Below are 18,646 nucleotides of genomic sequence, written 5' to 3' on the forward strand. Positions count from 1 at the left end.
AGCCGACGCTGAGAATTTATTTAGGACAAGGAACGAGGTCTTCATCCACTATGTTGATGGATGCTGCGCTCCGTGCGTACGTCACCGGTCTGTGCCCCCCACGCTGGCCTCGCGGACGGCTTCCTTTTATACAGACCCGCAGGGAGCGTTCGCCGTCCTGATGTGTCCGCTGGCCTGCGGTGAATTCACGTGCGGGAGGCAGCACCGCCGTGGGTGTGATGCCTGCGTCCTATTAATCAGCTGCGCTATTTCCCTTCTGGGTCATTAAGGCACAAGCCCGTGGCCAGCGATGAGGGAACGTCCGCGGGCCACCGTGAACCTAGGTGCTTGCTGGGTCCGGTAACGGGCAGTCTCTCCGGGAGCAAGGATGAGCGGCACCCGTTGGCAGACCAAGGATCCCTCGTCTCCAGACACGAGCTTTCCCCGGGTACCACGGACACGTGCTGCGTCGCCCTGATCCCTGGTTTTCCACGTCTCCTATTCCAGAGGGCTCTGGAAACAGAGCAGCCAGGAGGGGCTCAGGAAGCGTTGTGAGCAACGAAGGGGCTCCACGTCTCCCCGGAAACAGCCCAGGACGTTGCCGACCACGTGCACATTTCAGTCCCGTGCAAATGTCAGGGGTGGTTGTTGGGGGCACCATCAAGGGCACGTCAGCGGCCCGTCACGCATCCCAGAACACCGCATAAGTCCTCAAAAGCTTCAGGGTTTCACAAACAGTCATATAACACGCTGGGAATTCGTGCTTACAGATGCACGGATGGATGAGCTCCCCCCCAGATTAAAACCGTTTGGGAAACTCAAACCAAAATCGCTATTTTCCCCACGATGCACACAGATGCCTGCAACATCTCAAGGGGTTTGGCTCCAAAGGGAGGTCAGCCTGGAAGAAACGGTTCTGGAGAAGCGCAAGGACCTGTCCCCTTGGGAACAGTGCACGGGGATCCTTATGCATCGAACCGTGCCCCCCACAAGGAGGATGTGTCGGAGTCCCGCCTCCAGGATCGCACAGTACGACCCTGCATGGAAAGAGGGTTTAGAGGCAACGGAGTTCACGCGAGGGCTTTACGATGCGGCTCTCACCGTGTATGACGGGTGAATTTACAAAAAGGGGGATTTGGACACCGACGGGCACGCATGGAGGGAAGATCACGTACAGGTGCACAGAGGGAAGTGGGTGCCGTGAGGACGGACGCAGAGATGGGGGCACATACGTAGAAAAATTTGCTGGCCATCCCCAGAACCCCGGAGAGGAGCCCGGAACAGATTCTCCCCCAGAGGCTCAGGAAGGAACCAGCCCAGCCCCACCTGGATCTCGGACGTCCAGCCGCCAGAACCGGCAGACAGTAAACCGCTGTGGTTCGAAGCAACCCAGTCTCCGGTCCTTGGTCACAGCCGCCCCAGGACACGCATACAGTGAGCACGAGCGGTTGCACGAAAGTAAAGCTGCTCGGGACGCAGCCCGAAAACACACGCTTTCCCGAGGATGTAAATTTGCTCCATCGTTGTGCAAAGAGGGGAAGCATGTACAGAAAAAGCAAGTCTTCTACCTTGAACGGGAGCCACTATGAAGCTTTTTAATACTTGATCTGAGAGACCGAGCACAAGCAGGGGGGCGGCTGCAGGCAAAGCGAGAGGGAGAAACAGGCTCCGTGCTCCGCGGGGATCCTGGGATCATGACCTGAGGCAAAGGCAGATACTTCATGGCCTGACTCACCCAGGAGCCCCAAGAAGCCGATGTTTTGCAGGGAGAGGAACCCACGCGGAGGGTGTCTTTGCCCTCTGGAAGGAGGCCGCGTGGGGAGCACGGCGGCCTCCAGCGGGGTCTTTGTGGACGAGGCCCCATGAGGCACGGACACCCACTCATCAGTTTTACCCGGAGGAGCATCTTTCTTAGTGACCCCTGGAGCAGCCATTCCTTGGTCAATGAGGTTCTGCCACCTTTGCACCTGGGAGCGCCCTCGTCCGTCCTGAGGACGGGAACTAGGACAGGGCCACTCGCCTGCTTCGCGGTGGAGGAGGGCAGACAGCACGGCGCCACGTCCCTCCTGGCCCGGGGCATCATGTGGGCTAAGAGGTGAAGCTCGTCACACAAGTAGAGCATGAAGTGTCCTTAGCCGAGGTGCAATGGGCGTCCCCAAGAGCGGTCACCCTCATGGCAGGACCAAAGCTGGAGCTCACAGAAGACTCCACGAGGACCTCTTTGGTCCTTGGTGGCCCACAACAGGACGCTGAGCACCCAGACAAGCCCGGGAGCGGGGCAGATAGTGGGTAGAGCCCATCACGCTATGGTGCCCAGTGGCTGGCCAGACACTGCTCTAGACATTGCTGGGAAGGTGTTTTCTTAGACGGGATTAACACGGATACCCGTAGATTGGGGGTGAAGCAGGTCACGCTCCATAATGTGGGTGGGCCTCATCTAATCAGCTGAAGGCCAAACAGGAAAGCTGGAGGTCTCCTCCAAAGAAGGAATTTAGCCTCAAGACTGTAGCTTGGAAATTCTTCCTGAATGATCAGTGTTTTGGCTCAAGATGGGAACATTAACGCTTAGTTGCCCCTCTAGCCTGCTGGTCTACCCTGCAGGTTTTCGGATTGGTTGGTCCCTCCCATCTGGGAGCCAATTTCTTAAATCAAATCAACCCACCTCTCTCTCTCTCTCTCTCTCTCTGTGTCTCTCTCATACAGACATATAAAATACCAATAAATATTTATATACGTGTTTTTAAATTAGACGATACTTTTACCTCCTTCCGCAAAATCAAAACCATTTTCTGACAAAGCTATCCGTTTCCTCATGAGTCAATTCCACTGATGACAAACAATTTTCAACAGAAATTTTCTCACAAAATCAGAAAATTAATTAATTAATTAATTAATCTTCCCCCCCGGGGAAGTATTCAAGCAGAGGAGTTTTTCCGGCACACAGACCCTCCCGTGCGTAACAGCCCACTTGGATTCTGAGACGCTTTACTATGATATAGTGATTCACGCCCTTGGAAGAACACGGATTTTCAGCAAATCAGTCTTGGCAATTACCGCTAATCACCGGCAGCGTTTACATCAGGGGGACGCCGAGGACCAAGTCTTTTCATGCAGGAAAGCAGAGTGTTTTAAGCCCAAGTGCTTCTCAAATTTTAACGTGCATCAGACTCTCCTGGAGGGTTTCTTAAGAGTCTGGCTGCCCGGCTCCCCCCCCCCCCCAGAGTTTGGGCTGAGCAGGTCTGGGGGGTGGTCTCGGGGTCTTCATTTCTAGTAAGTTTTCAGGGCATGCGGATGCTGCCGGCCTGGGGACCACACTCCAAAAACCTGCATCCTGAGTGATCTCAGTCTCTTATTCTATTTTTTTTTTTAAGATTTATTTATTATAGAGAGAGTGAGAGAGCAGGGGGCAGGGGTAGAGACAGAGGGACAAGCAGACCCCCACTGAGTGCAGAACCCAATGTAGGGCTCGATCCCACAACCTCGAAATCCTGACCTGAGCCGAAACCAGGAGTTGGATGTGTAAGTGACGGAGCCAGCCAGGCACCTCTCGGGGTCTTTTAATAAACATTTATCAAAGAAAGCGATGGCGCTCAGTGCCTGGACATTCAAGTGGACAGTGTCCATTCAGTGGACACTCAGTGCAAGGACATTCACACCTACACTCACTCCCACACACGTGCACTCATTCATGCACAAAGCGCAGAGGAGGGCACAGCCGCACTCACACGCCTGCACACGTGTGTCCATGGGCTCACACACACACATACTTGCACGCTGGTGCACACATAGACCATCCCTGAGCTCGCTTAGGGCACCACGAAGGAGCAGCCCCTCGGGGGGGACAGCTGCCCCCCAACCACATGCCTTCACTTCACCTGCTTCCTCTGCGCACAGGCTGGTCCTGCAAGGCTGCCCAAGGACCCAAGAGCCTGGCCAGTCGCTGCCCAAGGCCCTCTTCACGGAGCCGCCTGTCCCCAGGAGCCACAGATACATTCCCTGCCTCCTGCCCCCAAGGGGAAATCCCAGTGAGGGCTCGTCCTGATCCCACAGCCACGAGCACAGAACCCACTCACCCACCTAGGACCAAGGTTGGCCACCAGATGGGTGGGAACTCCCCGGGAAGACCCCAGCCCTGCTCTCCTGACAGCTGGCCCCTCGCTGTGCCAGAACGTGACACCGGGAAGCACCCCAGGGACGCACAGCTCGGCCACCCTCCTTCCACACGTCTGCAGGCCCGGGTGCTGAGGGCGCCCACCCCAGTGCACGTGCCGGAGCCGCTCCTGGAAAGCAAGCTCCGCTCAACCACGCATCCGGGTCCTTCCAACAGGGTGTCTACACCGTGCACAGTGAGGGCAGCACTCATGCGAACATAAACATGTACCCCACTCACACACGGGGCTTCTTTTATCCTGAAGGAGGAGAAAGCGGGAAACACAGATCAGAACGTGGTGCCTCCCACACCACCACGAGTCACCTGGGTGTACCACACGGGGTTAGTGGGTTGTATTTACAATTGCAAACAAAGGAGAATGTGTCATTACTTCTGGTACCCACCGCATGCCCAACTTCCGTCTTTCCTCTTTCTACCGAAGAAAATAAATAAAAAAAATAAAAAATAACATCACACAGGTAAGCTGCCCGAGGATAAGATGCATGTGATTTGATGCTGATGTACTTAAAATGTACTTAAATGTACTTAGTATGACTATTTCAGGATACACGCAAGTAACGAATCATTACCGTGTACACCTGACACTTCTGTAGCAACTATAACATTATGGTACAACATGTATAGTATCCCATTATGTAACAATTACAACACTGCAACATATACAATGTTACATTGTGTAAGAATTGTAACATTACGGCATTCTAACATATATAATGTCACATTATATAGCAATTATAACGCTGCAACATATACAATGTTACATTGTGTTGCAACTATACAATGAAACACTGTAACAAATATAATGTTACACAGCAAGTATAACATAACGTTATAACCTGTTATATAATAATTACAATTATATTACAATATGCAATGTATAATAATTACACTGTTATATATGTTATATAACATTATAGTTACACTCTAACATATGTTGTATTATATTACAATTATAACTACATTATAACTTACAATGTTATGTAACAATTATAACACTATAATGTTATACATACGTGTTATGTAACAATTACAGTTCCATATATATAACATATGTTATATTATGTAGCAGTTATAATCGACATTATAATGTTATATATAATGTTACATAACAACTATACTATTGGGATACAATCTTGATTATGGCGCTACAGCAATCAAACCTCAATAGAAAAATGCCAAAAACAAAACGTGTTTGAGGACGCAGTCATGAAGAACACTACAAAATGTTGGCATGGGGTTTTTCAATGATCCTGATAACAGACCCGAGTCTACACTGGTGGTTTTGTACTGTTGACGGGCACCCCTGAGCCCCTGGCTGGCCGGCCACGAGCACCCACCTGCCCTGAAGGTCATCCATGTCCAGCTCTGCGATGTAATGCGTGGCCGACGAGACGGTCAGCACCCTCGCGCAGCAGCCTGGAGATCCGGACTCCTTCATGGTGTCCAGGAGGAGGTTGGTGAGCAGGAAGTGGCCCAGGTAGTTCAGCCCAAAGTGCTCCTCAAATCCGTCCCTGGTTCTCCGCTGAGGGACCATCATCACCCCGGCTGGAACAAAGGGGATTTCAGGGAGCGTTAGGACATGAGATGCGGGAGCCGTTCCACAGCCGTCCCACAGACGGGGCCGGGCACCGGCCAGGAGGATGGGCTCTGGTCCTCACTGCCATGCCACTATGCTGGACCTCAGGTTCCTCCTGCGTCGTATGCACTGGGAGAGGAGCCAGGACGTCAAGACGCACCTGCAATGCCGCTAGGACACCAGCATCTGGCAGAACGTGAGAATGTCCCGAATCACCAAAAGGTGCCTCTCTGCGGCCCTGGGAAGTTAATTGTTTTGGACAGAACAGCTGTCTGCACAGACAAAGGCTCCCTTGTTGGAGGAGCTTCCTGGACACGTTGGGACGCCGACGTCCTCCAGGCCGCAGGGTGGGGTGGATGGAGCCCAGAGCTGAGTTCCCCAAACTCATGTTGCCATACCCCCCCATTCACAGGGCATCCCAGAAATGGGGTCATTCTTCAGGGCGTCCTGCCCAAAATGCTGACCCAAGTATGCACCCTGGCCGTCCCTGCCCCAGACCCCACTCCAGCCCTGTTACTCCACAAACACATCCATAAAAATCCACCAACACATTCATAGGCTCTGTGCTTGCTCCCACCATTCTCCCCCAAGCTCAGAACAGTCCACCCCCACCGGGACAAAACTCAGCTAATGCCCCTTCCCCACGTCCTTTGCACGGATGCTGGCTCCCGCATGTAAACAGGAAACATGCCCGGCCCATATCGGTCCGAATCTTGCAGTAGCCCAGCATGGTTCCCTGGGCATCTGTTGGAAGTCCACGGACGTCCTTGTTTGCCTACATACCCGTGTGTGTATGGGTGTAGGTGTGCGTTTGCACACCTGTCATAGATATGTCTGCATATGTTGGAAGTGCTCATGTGCACACATGTGCCCACGTATCCACAAACACATACAAACATGTGTGTTATATGTTTTCAGGCATATTTGCATGCCTGTACTAGATGTATTCATGCAAAAATAACCGTGGGTGTGTTGGTGGGTGAAAATGGGCTTCTATTTATAAGTCTGTGAGCAAAGATATTTTTTTTTAACATAGACTGTATTATTTGCCCCAGGGTGACAGGTCCGTGAATCATCAGTCTTACACACTTCACAGCACTCACCATAGCACATACCCTCCCCAATGTTCATAACCTCACCTCCCTCTCCCAACCCCCCTCCCCCCAGCAACCCTCAGTTTGTTTCCTGAGATTAAGAGTCTGTTATGGTTTGTCTCCCTCCCGATCTCATCTTGTTTCACTTTTTCCCTCCCTACCCCCCACGACCCCTCAACCTGCCTCTCAAATTCCTCATATCAGGGAGATCATATGATAATTGTCTTTCTCTGACTGACTTATTCTGCTCAGCATAATACCCTCTAGTTCCATCCACGTCATCGCAAATGGCAAGATCTCCTTTCTTTTGATGGCTGCATAGTATTCCATTGTGTATATATACCACATCTTCTTTATCCATTCATCTGTGGATGGACATCTAGGTTCTTTCCATAGTTTGGCTATTGTGGACGTTGCTGCTAGAAACATTCCGGTGCACGTGCCCCTTCGGATCACTACATTTGTATCTTTAGGGTAAAGACCCAGCAGTGCAATGAGCAAAGGTATTTGAATGCGCCTCAGTGTTCCTACCTTATGTGCTTGCATATGTATTTATGGGTAATGCACACATACCAAAGGCCATTTGTGCGGGACTCCCACAAATTTCTGGGTCTGTGCTTATTTTGAATTTGCAAATGAATCTGTATTTGTGTACGATGTGCATGCACACAGGCATGTCTACTTATTTGTGTGTATTTGTACATGCTTGGATTTGAGGTGTATGCCTCTCTCTGGGTAGATGTATTTGCATCACTGTATGTATTTGTATTGATGTGTCTTTCACGGGGACATACAGGTATATATCTGCAAACGTACATGTGCGTGCATAGGCATTTCTACATGTAATTCTCTGTGCTTTTCGATAAGTGCAGACAGTCTTCCCACTGGATTGCAGGATCCCTCCCTGCACACATAGGCCACGATGCATGCCCCATCACACCCATGCACACGCAGGATGCATTGTGTGCATTCATGGCCCCACACATCCTGCCCCCATGCAAGCTTATCACTTGTGGGGTGCTCAAGGCAAAGGAAATGTCTGATCCGGGCTGTGGGGTTCATGACATCATATAGTGTTTTGGGTGCAGAAAGGTGGTAAGTCACATTAAAGCGGTAGAAATGAATGGATAAGGAAGATGTGGTCCATATATACAATGGAATATTACTCAGCCGTCAGAGAGGATGAATACCCAACTTTTGCATCAACATGGACGGGACTGGAGGAGATTGTGCTGAGTGAAATACGTCAAGCAGAGAGAGTCAATTATCATATGGTTTTGCTTACTGGTGGAGCATAAGGAATAGCATGGAGGACATGGGGAGATGGAGAGGAGAAGGGAGTTGGGGGAAATCAGAGGGGAGAGAAACCAGGAGAGACTGTGGACTCTGAGAAACAAACTGAGGGTTTTGGAGGGGAAGGGGGTGGGAGGTTGGGTGAGCCTGGTGTTGGGTATCAAGGAGGGCACGGATTGCACGGAGCACTGAGTGTGGTGCATAAACAGTGAATCTTGGAACACTGAAAAAAAAGATAAAATGAAAAAAAAAAAAAGAGGTAGAAATGAGAGCCCATGACTGTGGTGCATAAACCATGAGTCTTAGAACATTGAAAAAAATAAATTAACATGAAAAAAAAAAAGAGGTAGAAATGAGAGCCCATGACCTCTATCACACACACACCTGCTATGCTAAGTGATTTTTTTTCAACGTCCCTGAATGCCCAGCCCTCTGAAAACACGTCCAACAGATTGAAAATAGATCCCCTGAGCTTACTACTATAAAACATCCCTTGTGTAGACCGACAGGGAGAAGACCAACATTCATCAGGAAACGAAGCCACGTGGGTCTCCCACATTCAATAAAAGGTGTATTTAAGAATATCCAGTCACTCAACTCAGCTAAGAAAACATTCCCAAAGGGCACCTGGCATCCATGGGTTTAAGCGGACGTGAAGTCTGGCATTTCGAGGACAGGGAAACATCTCCCCGGTGATGCCATTTTCTTGACTATTTTATTCATCGTGAGGAAGCCAGAAAAGCAGAGCTAGAGGATGATAAGATTCCTTGTTGGAGGAACACGGCTCCTCGTGACCACTCGGCTTCTACGAGGCTGGCCGAGAGGGAACCTGAGCTCGCCGCACCTGTCAACCAGTCTCCACGTGTTTTTGATACTTGCTTCCTTGGGAGAGGGACTCTGTGTTCCATCCCTTGGATCTTGACCAACTCATTAGCTTTCTGTAATGAGTACAATGTAGCAGCCGTGACAAGGCTGGGTCAGGAAAGACCGCGTGGTTCCCACCTCGTTGCTGGGAACGCTGGGGACAACCGGCTTTACTTAAGAAGACCGGCCGGTGCCTGTGAGGCCGGCATATTGCAGAGGGCTCAGGGAGGTCATCCGGCCGGCCGTCCAGCGGAGCCCGCATGCTGGGCAGCACCCACTTCCCAGCAGCGAAGCAAGCCATCCGGACATCCAGCCCCGCGTGAGCCGTCAGGTGAACAGAAGCCCGAGCTCCAACTGCACAGGACACCCAGAGCTAGAACTGCCCCAATTCCTGCGTGCCCCCAAACTGCAAGCAATAGAAATGCTGATCTTTGAGCCACCAGGACTGGAGGTGGTTTGGAACACAGCAGTAGCCACCGGACTATCACTGCACGCATAAATGATCCATTCTTGGAATATCACTGCACGTGGAAATGATCAATTCCTAGAATACCAGTGCATGCTTCAATGATCAATTCCTTAAATACCAGTGCATCCCCATTTTTATCAACTCTTGGAATATTGGTGCATGCCTAAATGGTCCATTCTTGGAACATCATGGCATGCATAAATCATTAGTTCCTGGAATAGCAGTGCATGCCCATTACCCATTCCTGGAATATCCCTGCAAGCCTAAATGATCAATTTTTGGAATATCTCTGCATGCATAAATTATCAATTTCCACATTAGAGAGCCCCATCTCATGGGACGAATGACTGTCACTAAACTCAGCCTTCCAAGTATCCAGATTCATTGGAAAAGAGCCCACATAATGGAACAGGGGATGTGGGGTCCACAGGGATTATTCTGAATTTTGGGGTGTTACTCTGCAGCGAGTTCCTAGTTTTGAGTTCCTAGTTCCTCACAGCAACTGTTGTGAGTTATTCCCTTTCTTGTGATGGTCTCTGGGTGCCTGGAAGTTGGTAGCAAAGAAAATGGCTAGGGGACTCTGGTCAGCCAATCCTCGGGGCAGGCGCATGGACGTTGGGGCTGAAGTGTTGGACTCAGTTTTTTCTAGGGTGCACACGGTCCAGCAGGCGGGAACAGGAGCTGAAGGACAACCCAGCCACATCTCCTGAAGGCTTACAATATCCAGCTCATTGCATTTCTATTATGGATTATCTACAGTAACGTACATGACAAGCAAACGTGGGGTAACGGTTGAGCTGGGGGGGGAAATGCCAGCATGGATCTTCGTTGGATGCAAGTTCTGGTGACAGATCATGGCACAAATTCACTGACCCAGCCTCTAAGAATGTGACAATAATGACGCTCTGGGCCAAGAGCGCGTTCAAGGTTACCCCAGAAATCGTAAACAGTGTTTGGAGCACATTCTTGGCGTGAACAGCATCACTGGAGAAAGTGTGCTTTTAAAGAGCAGTGAGAACATCGCTGTCATGCATACGGTGGGTCACCTCTGGGAAATGTCCAATCCGTTCTGGGGCTCACGGAAGCAAAGCAGAGAGTCTCGGCACCACAGAGCCTGCACCCAGAGCCATCCTAATCCTAATCTAATCCATGATTATGTCGCACATCGAGAAATCTCCAAGTCCATCTCTATTCTAAAGCAAAATGTCCCAGACACCTGCCTGTGCAGCCCATCATTGATCTCAGATGATTATATGACAGTGTTTATTGAATGTCTCCTATGTGCTGAGGAGAAAATTTTAATTGCATCCATGGACTTGCATTTGTGTTTCTGAAATATTCCTCTTACGTGAGTGCTCTGGAACGTTGTCCCTTGATGGTGAGCATTGCCGAGACTTCCGTATCTCGCTTTGCTGGCCGAAAAGTGGGAAAAGGAACAATAAAAGTATCTGCTCATGGATCCATGTGTTTGACTGGGGAGCAGACTTGCACGCAGAACAAGGTGTTGCTCTTTATGCAGCGAAACAATGAAACAGAAAAGGTATGTCCTAATCCTGGGGGAGGAGACAGTTGTGTGCCTTGCAGAAATCAGGAAATGCAGAAAGGACACAGAGAAGACATGGTGGCGCATGGCCAGATAATGGCCTCACTCTACAGTGTGAGGAACATTTCGGAAACGCCACCTTCACTCCGGGGAATGATCGCTACCGCTGCCTTCAGAGCCACTGTCCTTGCCCAAACTCTGGATTTCATTGACTTACGCGGTCGAGGCACTCACTACAAACAAAGACGTCTGGAAGCTGGCGACCATGGTAGTCAGGAAAGGGATACAACAATGTGGGGAGAAGGGAACAGGACATTCTGGAAGGGAGCAGTGAGTGCTCTGATTCTGCCTGTAAAACGTGAACAGGGAAGGGGTTCTCCATGTGCCTTGGAGAAGGACGCTGGGAAAACCTATAGGTCAATTAATGCCTCCGGTTCCAGGCAACACTAGTTGGCCATGAACACACAAGGTCACAGGTACTGGGGTTGACTGCTTAGGGGGTAGTGAACCAACAGTCACACATGGGCCAGTCAAAATGTCTAAACTGAAGGCACAGATATGTGTGTCCAAAGTAATTCTTCCATGTCAACACCATGGGGACCACATTGTTAAAACCCATGCCCAGGCTCCATATTCCCATTTCCATTCTGGAATAACTTTCCCCATGTTGTCATAAAAGACAAACCTGTCGCTCTCCCCACACCCCATGATGATGGCAAGGACCCAATTGTTTACTGAATATGTTTCTTAAACAGGTAATGGATCTTGATGGAAAAGTACCATGCACTTGGTTCCACCATACGCACAGGACATACCAAGGACACCTGAGTGCAGGTGCTTTTCAACACACAATTCTTGGAAGAGCCTCTTGGTGACATGCTTCTGGGGCATCTGGCTAATTGGAAAGCCACTGTTTTTCTCAGCCCACTTCCTAGAACCTCATGAAGGGCATTTGGAGGAACAAAGGTGTCCCAAGCAGGAGATGCAATGCACGCCCACAGCCTACAGCCTACTCTTCGGGCAGATCCGGGATCACGGTTAATCACGTCAGGCGGCGCTGCAAACGCCCACCACCAGAAGAACATCCAAATGCCTTCTGTCCTAGGGAAACCCATCACACGGCAGAAAACGGAGAGGGAGACACGCTGGAAAACAAGCAGAAGGCATCGATGAGATGCGGTCTACACCCATCGGGATCCAACAATCCATTGACGCATGCATGCGTGCTGGTGATTCACCGGCTTCCGTGTTCCTGGAAGGGAGACCAGATGACGGCAGAGCCTGTTTTGCCCAGGGAACGCCAAGTGCATATACAGGAAAACTGCTCAGGTATCTGCCGGCCCAGAAACGGGTACCATGTTCCTCCTCGCTCAACTGCTCTGCAGTCTTCTACGGGTGCCGACGCCATCAGTATGCACCTGCCGAGAATCATTTACTTCTCCGGGTTATTTTATTTCTCAAGGGTTACCACTGCCCTATTTATTTTTAGTAATTCTTGACATTGGGAAATGCATCCATTAGAGGGGTGAGAAGAAGTCCTGCAAGGATAAAACATCAATTCCGTGCAGTTATTTCAAAACTATCTGTGATCAGGTGTGGGGAAGGGAGATTGGATAAATGAAACTTTGATGTGAATGGACTATAAATTCTGAGCTGACTCTGCAGGAGATACACTATCGATTCTTCTTGTGTCGGATAAATTCTCGGCTTGGATCCCGAGCTTCCAGAAAGAGGCAGCCTCGTTCTATTTTCATCGCACCAGCACATGCAAACACCATTTCCCTTCTGAAGTACTTAACATTTACAACATCTTGATCGCTCTTATCTTTTCTTTAAAAAAAAAAAAAGGTTTTATTTGTCTGACAGAGACAGAGCAAGAGAGCACAAGAAGGGGGAGCAGCAGAGGGAGAGGGAGAAGCAGGCTCCCTGCTGAGCGGGGAGCCCGATACGGGACGGGATCCCAGGACCCTGGGATTCTGACCTGAGCCAAAGGCAGATGCTTGACTGACTGAGCCATCCAGGTGCCTCAATCAGTCTTATTTTAAGAATTAAAAATGAGAGAGAGAGAGAGAAAGAGAGAGAGAGAGAGAGAAGAAAAGCACAAATTCCAGCTCCCCTTGGACCTTGGGCGTCCCTTTGTGGAATGCAGTGGGGCTGTTTTCCAGGAGATGGGACACATGTGGCCCCGGGAACCCACATCCTTTCAACCAGTCGCCTTGGTGGGAGGAGGGAATATCACAGAGGAGGGTCTCGGGCAAATAGTTTTGGGAAATTCCGCAACCCCCCTTGAACACCAATCATGCCTTGGCTAGGGTCCTCTTCTGAGAAGGCCTGTGGTTGGAACACCTGTTTGCATCTGCTGACTCCTCCAAATATCTCCAAAAGAATCTTGACTCAGAATTCCCACTGCCCACAGCAAGGAGGAATGCTCATGCACAAATCAAGGGGAGAGACACACGAGAAATGCCTTCTCTTCCTGTAAATCAAGGTAAGTCTGGGCACACTGGGCTCGAGATGAATCCATTTGCAATCCTGACTACACAGCCCTTGCCACCCCACTGGGCCCAGGGCCATCTGTCCCTGTGGCCTTCCTCCTATCCTGGGTTCCATGAGATGCCACTTCAGAAGCCTGGGGCTTTCCAGACAGATCACATTTGAGATGGCGTCTTTTCTTTCATTTACACTACCCTGTTGTCATCCTGCAAGTGGTACTATCTGGGGTGGATTGAAGAACTCAATAATTACTTGTTGAGTATCTGTCTCCTTTGCTAGAGAATGGTTTCCATGAGGTCAAGGGTGCTCATTTATGACTGTATTGTTGCTGCCTGTGAAGTACGGAGCTCACATAAGGTGGGTGTGGTGGCCTGAATGATAACCACCCCCCCAAGACATACACACCCTGAATCCCCATGTGAGAGACAGAAGAATGTCCCCAAGGATGTCCAAATCCTGGTCCCCATGTGGGAGACAGAAGAATGTCTCCAAGGATGTCCAAATCCTGATCTCCATGTAGCAAACAGAAGAATGTCCATGTCTCAAACCCCATGTGGCAGAGAGAATAATGTCCCCACAGACATCCACATCCTGGTCTCCATGTGGGGGACAGAAGAATGTCCCCAGAACTATCCATGTCATAGTACCCATAGAGTGGAGAGAATAATGTCTCCACAGACATCCACATCCTGGTCCCCACGTGGGGGACAGAAGAATGTCCCCAGAACTATCCATGTCCTAATACCCACAGAGTGGAGAGAATAATGTCTGAACAGATGTCCATGTCCTGGTCCCCATGAGTGAGACAGAATAATGTCCTCACAGACATCCAGGCCCTGGTCCCCACACAGTGAAGAGAATAATGTCCCCAACATCTATGACTTGATCCCTGGGTGGGAGACAGAATCATGTCCCCACAGACGTCCACGTCCTGGTCCATGTAAGGCGGATGGCATCCCCAAACACGTCCGCATCCCATGCCCAGTGTAACACAGTAACTTCCCCAAAGATGTCCACATCGTGATCTGCAGAGCCTGTGAATATGTGTCCTTCCATGGATAAAGAGACTTTGCCAATGGGCCTAGATTAGGGACATGGTGCTGAGGATGGTTCTTGATGACCCGGGTGGTCCAGGGTCACCACGGGTGTCCTCACAAGAGGGAGACAGGAGGCTCAGAGTCAGAGAAGGTATGTGTGGACAGAAGCAAACATTACAGAGAGACAGAGGGAGCTGCTGATGCTACTCCAGTGGGGGTGGGAAGCAGCCATGAGCCAAGGAAGGCTGACGGCCTCTAGAAGCTGGGAAAGGCACGTCCATGCAAGAGAAATCAAGGAAATTTCAAGGAGAATCAAGGGATTTTCCCTTAGGGCTCAGGGTTTCCATAGTGCGCGTGTTGTGTCTCCATGTGTCTGGGGCAGGGAGAAGCAATGGTAGGTCTTGAGCACAGAGGAAGGTGTGTGGGGAGGAAAGTCTGGGGGGATGTGAAGCCAACGTATGGATGGGATTCCCTAGAGGGAAACAGACATGGCTTACAGAGGGTCCAGCCTCCCCGGGTCCACCTTCAAACTGTGTCCTGGTCTCCAGAGAAATGTTAGACAAGGCAAGCACGCTTGGTTTACCATCCGCAGAGACGAACAGGGACCACCGTAGGACCACTGGGGTCATCTGGAAAGTGAAGGGCAGAGAGTGAACCACGGGGCATCCGCTGATGACCTAGCAGTCCTGTCGTGCATGGTCAGGTCTATGAAATCTCACAAATTCTGGACAAATGCACCACGGCGCTTTCATCCTGCTGCCGACCAGTTGTTCCAGGATGACGAGCTCTAGTCCCTAATTGCTGAGGGTTACGTGGATTGAGGAAAGAAGATGTGCACTTGGTCCGGATCCCCCACAGTCCTGCCGGCTCGTGTCTACACTGGGCAATTCGTAATATTCTAATTCTCAACCTTTTTAATAGTGAGATATGCCCCGACCAAGGAAGCTCCCATCAGCGCCAAGATGGAAGGATCCCAAATCACTGATTTCTGCAAATAAATTAAAGGTGCGCCCATTTCGGGAAATCTTGAAAAATATCAAGAAATCATCCCGAGCCTTCCGAAGAGCACCACCAGTACTAACAACACACACGTAGTGTGGTTTCCAGGCTAAGTGGGTGGGGCTGGTGTTAGTTGTGACTTTGTTCGGCACCTGCACGTCACAGGTCTATGTGCACGCATCCGTGTGTGTAAACAGGCCATGGGGGTTGGACCCTCTAAGTCACAGATGCTACACCTTTCCCTTCACTGAGAATTTTCAATCGGACAGGTGCACTGGGCAGAGGCGTGCCTATCTGCAACCCCTTCCCGCCCACCAACCCCACGGATATGACAGAGAACGTTAAAACACGTGAAGACAAAGAGAAAGAAGACACAGTGACGGTAATCGAATCCCGGAAGCCAGAATCAGATGGACTAATACGGTGTAGCCTTACTATGTAGACTTATGCTCCTTCTTCCCTGCAGATTATGTCCATATGGTCATTCTCGTGATTTCTTCCTAGGGTACCTTCCCTGGCAAAAGACTCTGGAGAAGAGAGTCAATTACATCTCTTTAGCTGGGGAAATTCGCCTGGATTATCCAAGTGCGCTCGGCGGAATCACAGGGGTCCAATGGTAATGTTCTCCCTGTCGTCCAACAGATGAATAATTTAGCAAATGTTTTACGTATTTTGGAAAGAAGGTGTTGTGGTTTGCCTGATGGCTATTGCTTCCACCCTATTAATATTACCATTTACCTCCTCCACACACGACCGGCCGGTCTCCAAGTCTCAAAGTGAGTGTGATGTTCTACCAACACCAGTGTTTCTCCGCCATACTTCCGACATTTTCCGTGTTCTACATGGATTCAGTCTGGACACGTTAGTGGCACTGCCTCCTCACCGTGGAGGGTTTGGATGAACCTCTACAACATCTCTTGAGTATAGCAGGGGAAGACAGGAATGTCTCGGGCACCTAGATGGGTCCAAGACACCCTTAAGAGCTGAGCGTGGCTGAAAGAAGGGATCAGGGTCAAGGTTGGTTGGTGTTGAAGATGGACAGGTGGGCAGGGTGAAGGCAGGGTAAGGAGAGACGTGGACTCCACATGTCCGTTTGAGGAGCCGCAGGGAAGAAGTCAAGAGACAGTTCGATGTAGAGCCCACATACTGATGACCTCCATGGGGACGTGCTAAGGACTTAATATGGTAACATTTGTGAAAATGCCCAACCCTTACACATCCATGACACACTTTACTTATTACCTCACAAGGGCCATCAAAAATACCGACTTCATACAACGTATTATCAGGCTTATCATCATTTCAAATCGATTATGCCCCTGACAAAAGCCATACGCAACAGTGAAGCCAAGCCTCGGTGACCACAGCACATAGACTCCCAAATTTCCATGGAAATCCTGCTTTCCCAAAGAACGTCTGTCCCGGGACAGCTGGTGTGCATGTCTGCATCAGAGTTCAGCTCTGCATTGCCCCAGGACTCACCGTTATTGACCAGCACGTGGAGAGGGATTTTCTTCTTCTTAAACATCTGGACAAACTGCCGGATGGACTTCAGAGATGCCAGATCGCAATATAAAAACTCCACTGCGAAAGGACAGAAACACCGGATTATCTTCCGACCGACTACAGAACCTACAATGGTTTCTAAATAAGTTAAGTTCCATCCCACTAGGGGAGGGACACCGGATTTTAAAGACGAAGGTACCATGCAGGAAACACACCCTAAGAACACACTACATGAGTCACGCCCTTGATGATACCCTCTCCTTGAGTGTGGATGGGACCCGTGACTTGCTTCTTGTCAACAGAGAAAGGCAAAAAACGGAATGTCAGTTCTTTGAGTAGGCTCCATTGTATGGCAAGGATGATGGGATGTCATTCCCAAGACTGCATTTCCTTAGGTAAATCCCCTCTTGCTAGGCTGGCTGGAGAGAGATTTTTCTGCTGGTTTTAAGCCACCACGTTGCAAGAGGCCATGGGTCAAGATCCTTCCAGTGGGTCTGGGGAGCTGAAAGCAGCCCCTGGCCAAAATCAGCAGGAAGGTCAGAGCCTCAGACCTACAACCTCAAAGAGCTTCATTCATCAAACAAACAACTGAATGAGTTTGGAAAGGCATTCCGAGCTCCAGAGGGGAACTCAAAACACCAACCGTTGGCAGCCGACATCAGTCTGCCGGGTCATCCTCTGGCATGACGGTCTTTGTACGGGGACATCACTTTGGGTCTCTGGGACCAGCTCTTGGGAACATGCTCGCTTGGACGTTGGCTGCAAGACCCCAGAACAGAGAGGAACACAGCTCCCACGCCCAAGAACCAGCAGCCCACAGCCCGGGCGCGAGACCTGTCTTCACGGTTTTGTGGTTTTGTGCTTCTCGTAAAACACTTTAAATATCACAACACGGAGGGAGGGGCGCCTGGGTGCCTCCGTCAGGTAAGCATCCGACTCGGTTTTGAGGCTTGTGGGGCTCTGCACTCAGCAGGGAGCCTGCTGGAGACTCTCTCTCTCCCTCCCTTTCCCTCTGCCACTCCCCTCCCCTTGCTGGCTCGCTCTCCCCCCCACTCCAAAATAAATAAGTAAAACAGTAATCACAACACAGGAGATCCAGCCACAACCTAGGAGATCCTAGGTTGGGAGGGTACATATTTTGGAACATGTATATTTGCTTCCACTTGGAAGGGACATTTTAAGATAATCTACAGTCCCCAGCTTCTTCCGTGTGAAGAACAAAGCCGATACGTGCCAAGTCGCAGGACCACTGAGGACGAGGGAGGACCCGTTTTCAGTATTTTCTCTAAAGAAATACGGTGGGAGTGGGGGAGGGCAGGCTTCTGGATCAAAGCCCCTCCAAGTGAGATCTACAGATGGGTTCCATCCTGGGAAGTGTTTGTTACCAGTCTGCTGTAAGACACAGCCCAACGTTGAGAACAGTGTTTAGAAAATTTAAAAAAAAAAAAAAATCGAGAGTCATTTTATGTTTGCTGAATCCAATGATTTAAAAAAAGCAAAACTGGAGGCTCCGTGTTGCGTGTTTTTAAATTTTATTTTTCTAGTAATTCACGTCTGCCCCATCTACATCGGTATCAATCTGTGACAGATTTGGGAAAGGGGTTTTGCTGCAGATGGTCTGG

General features: G+C 50.0%; 1 protein-coding gene across 1 annotated transcript in view; it reads right to left on the reverse strand.

Moving 5' to 3' along the window:
• DHRSX (dehydrogenase/reductase X-linked) overlaps positions 1-18,646 on the reverse strand; it is a 139,265-nt gene that overhangs the window by 16,676 nt on the left and 103,943 nt on the right. The window contains exons 4-5 of the mRNA XM_080794980.1: positions 17,001-17,102; positions 5,488-5,695 (exon numbers count right to left, since the gene is read on the reverse strand). Coding sequence (XP_080651106.1) covers positions 5,488-5,695; positions 17,001-17,102 — 310 coding nt within the window. The remainder of the gene's footprint in view (positions 1-5,487; positions 5,696-17,000; positions 17,103-18,646) is intronic.

Source organism: Martes martes (genome assembly GCF_963455335.1).
Source record: "Martes martes genome assembly, chromosome: X".
In the NCBI taxonomy this organism is placed as follows: domain Eukaryota; kingdom Metazoa; phylum Chordata; class Mammalia; order Carnivora; family Mustelidae; genus Martes; species Martes martes.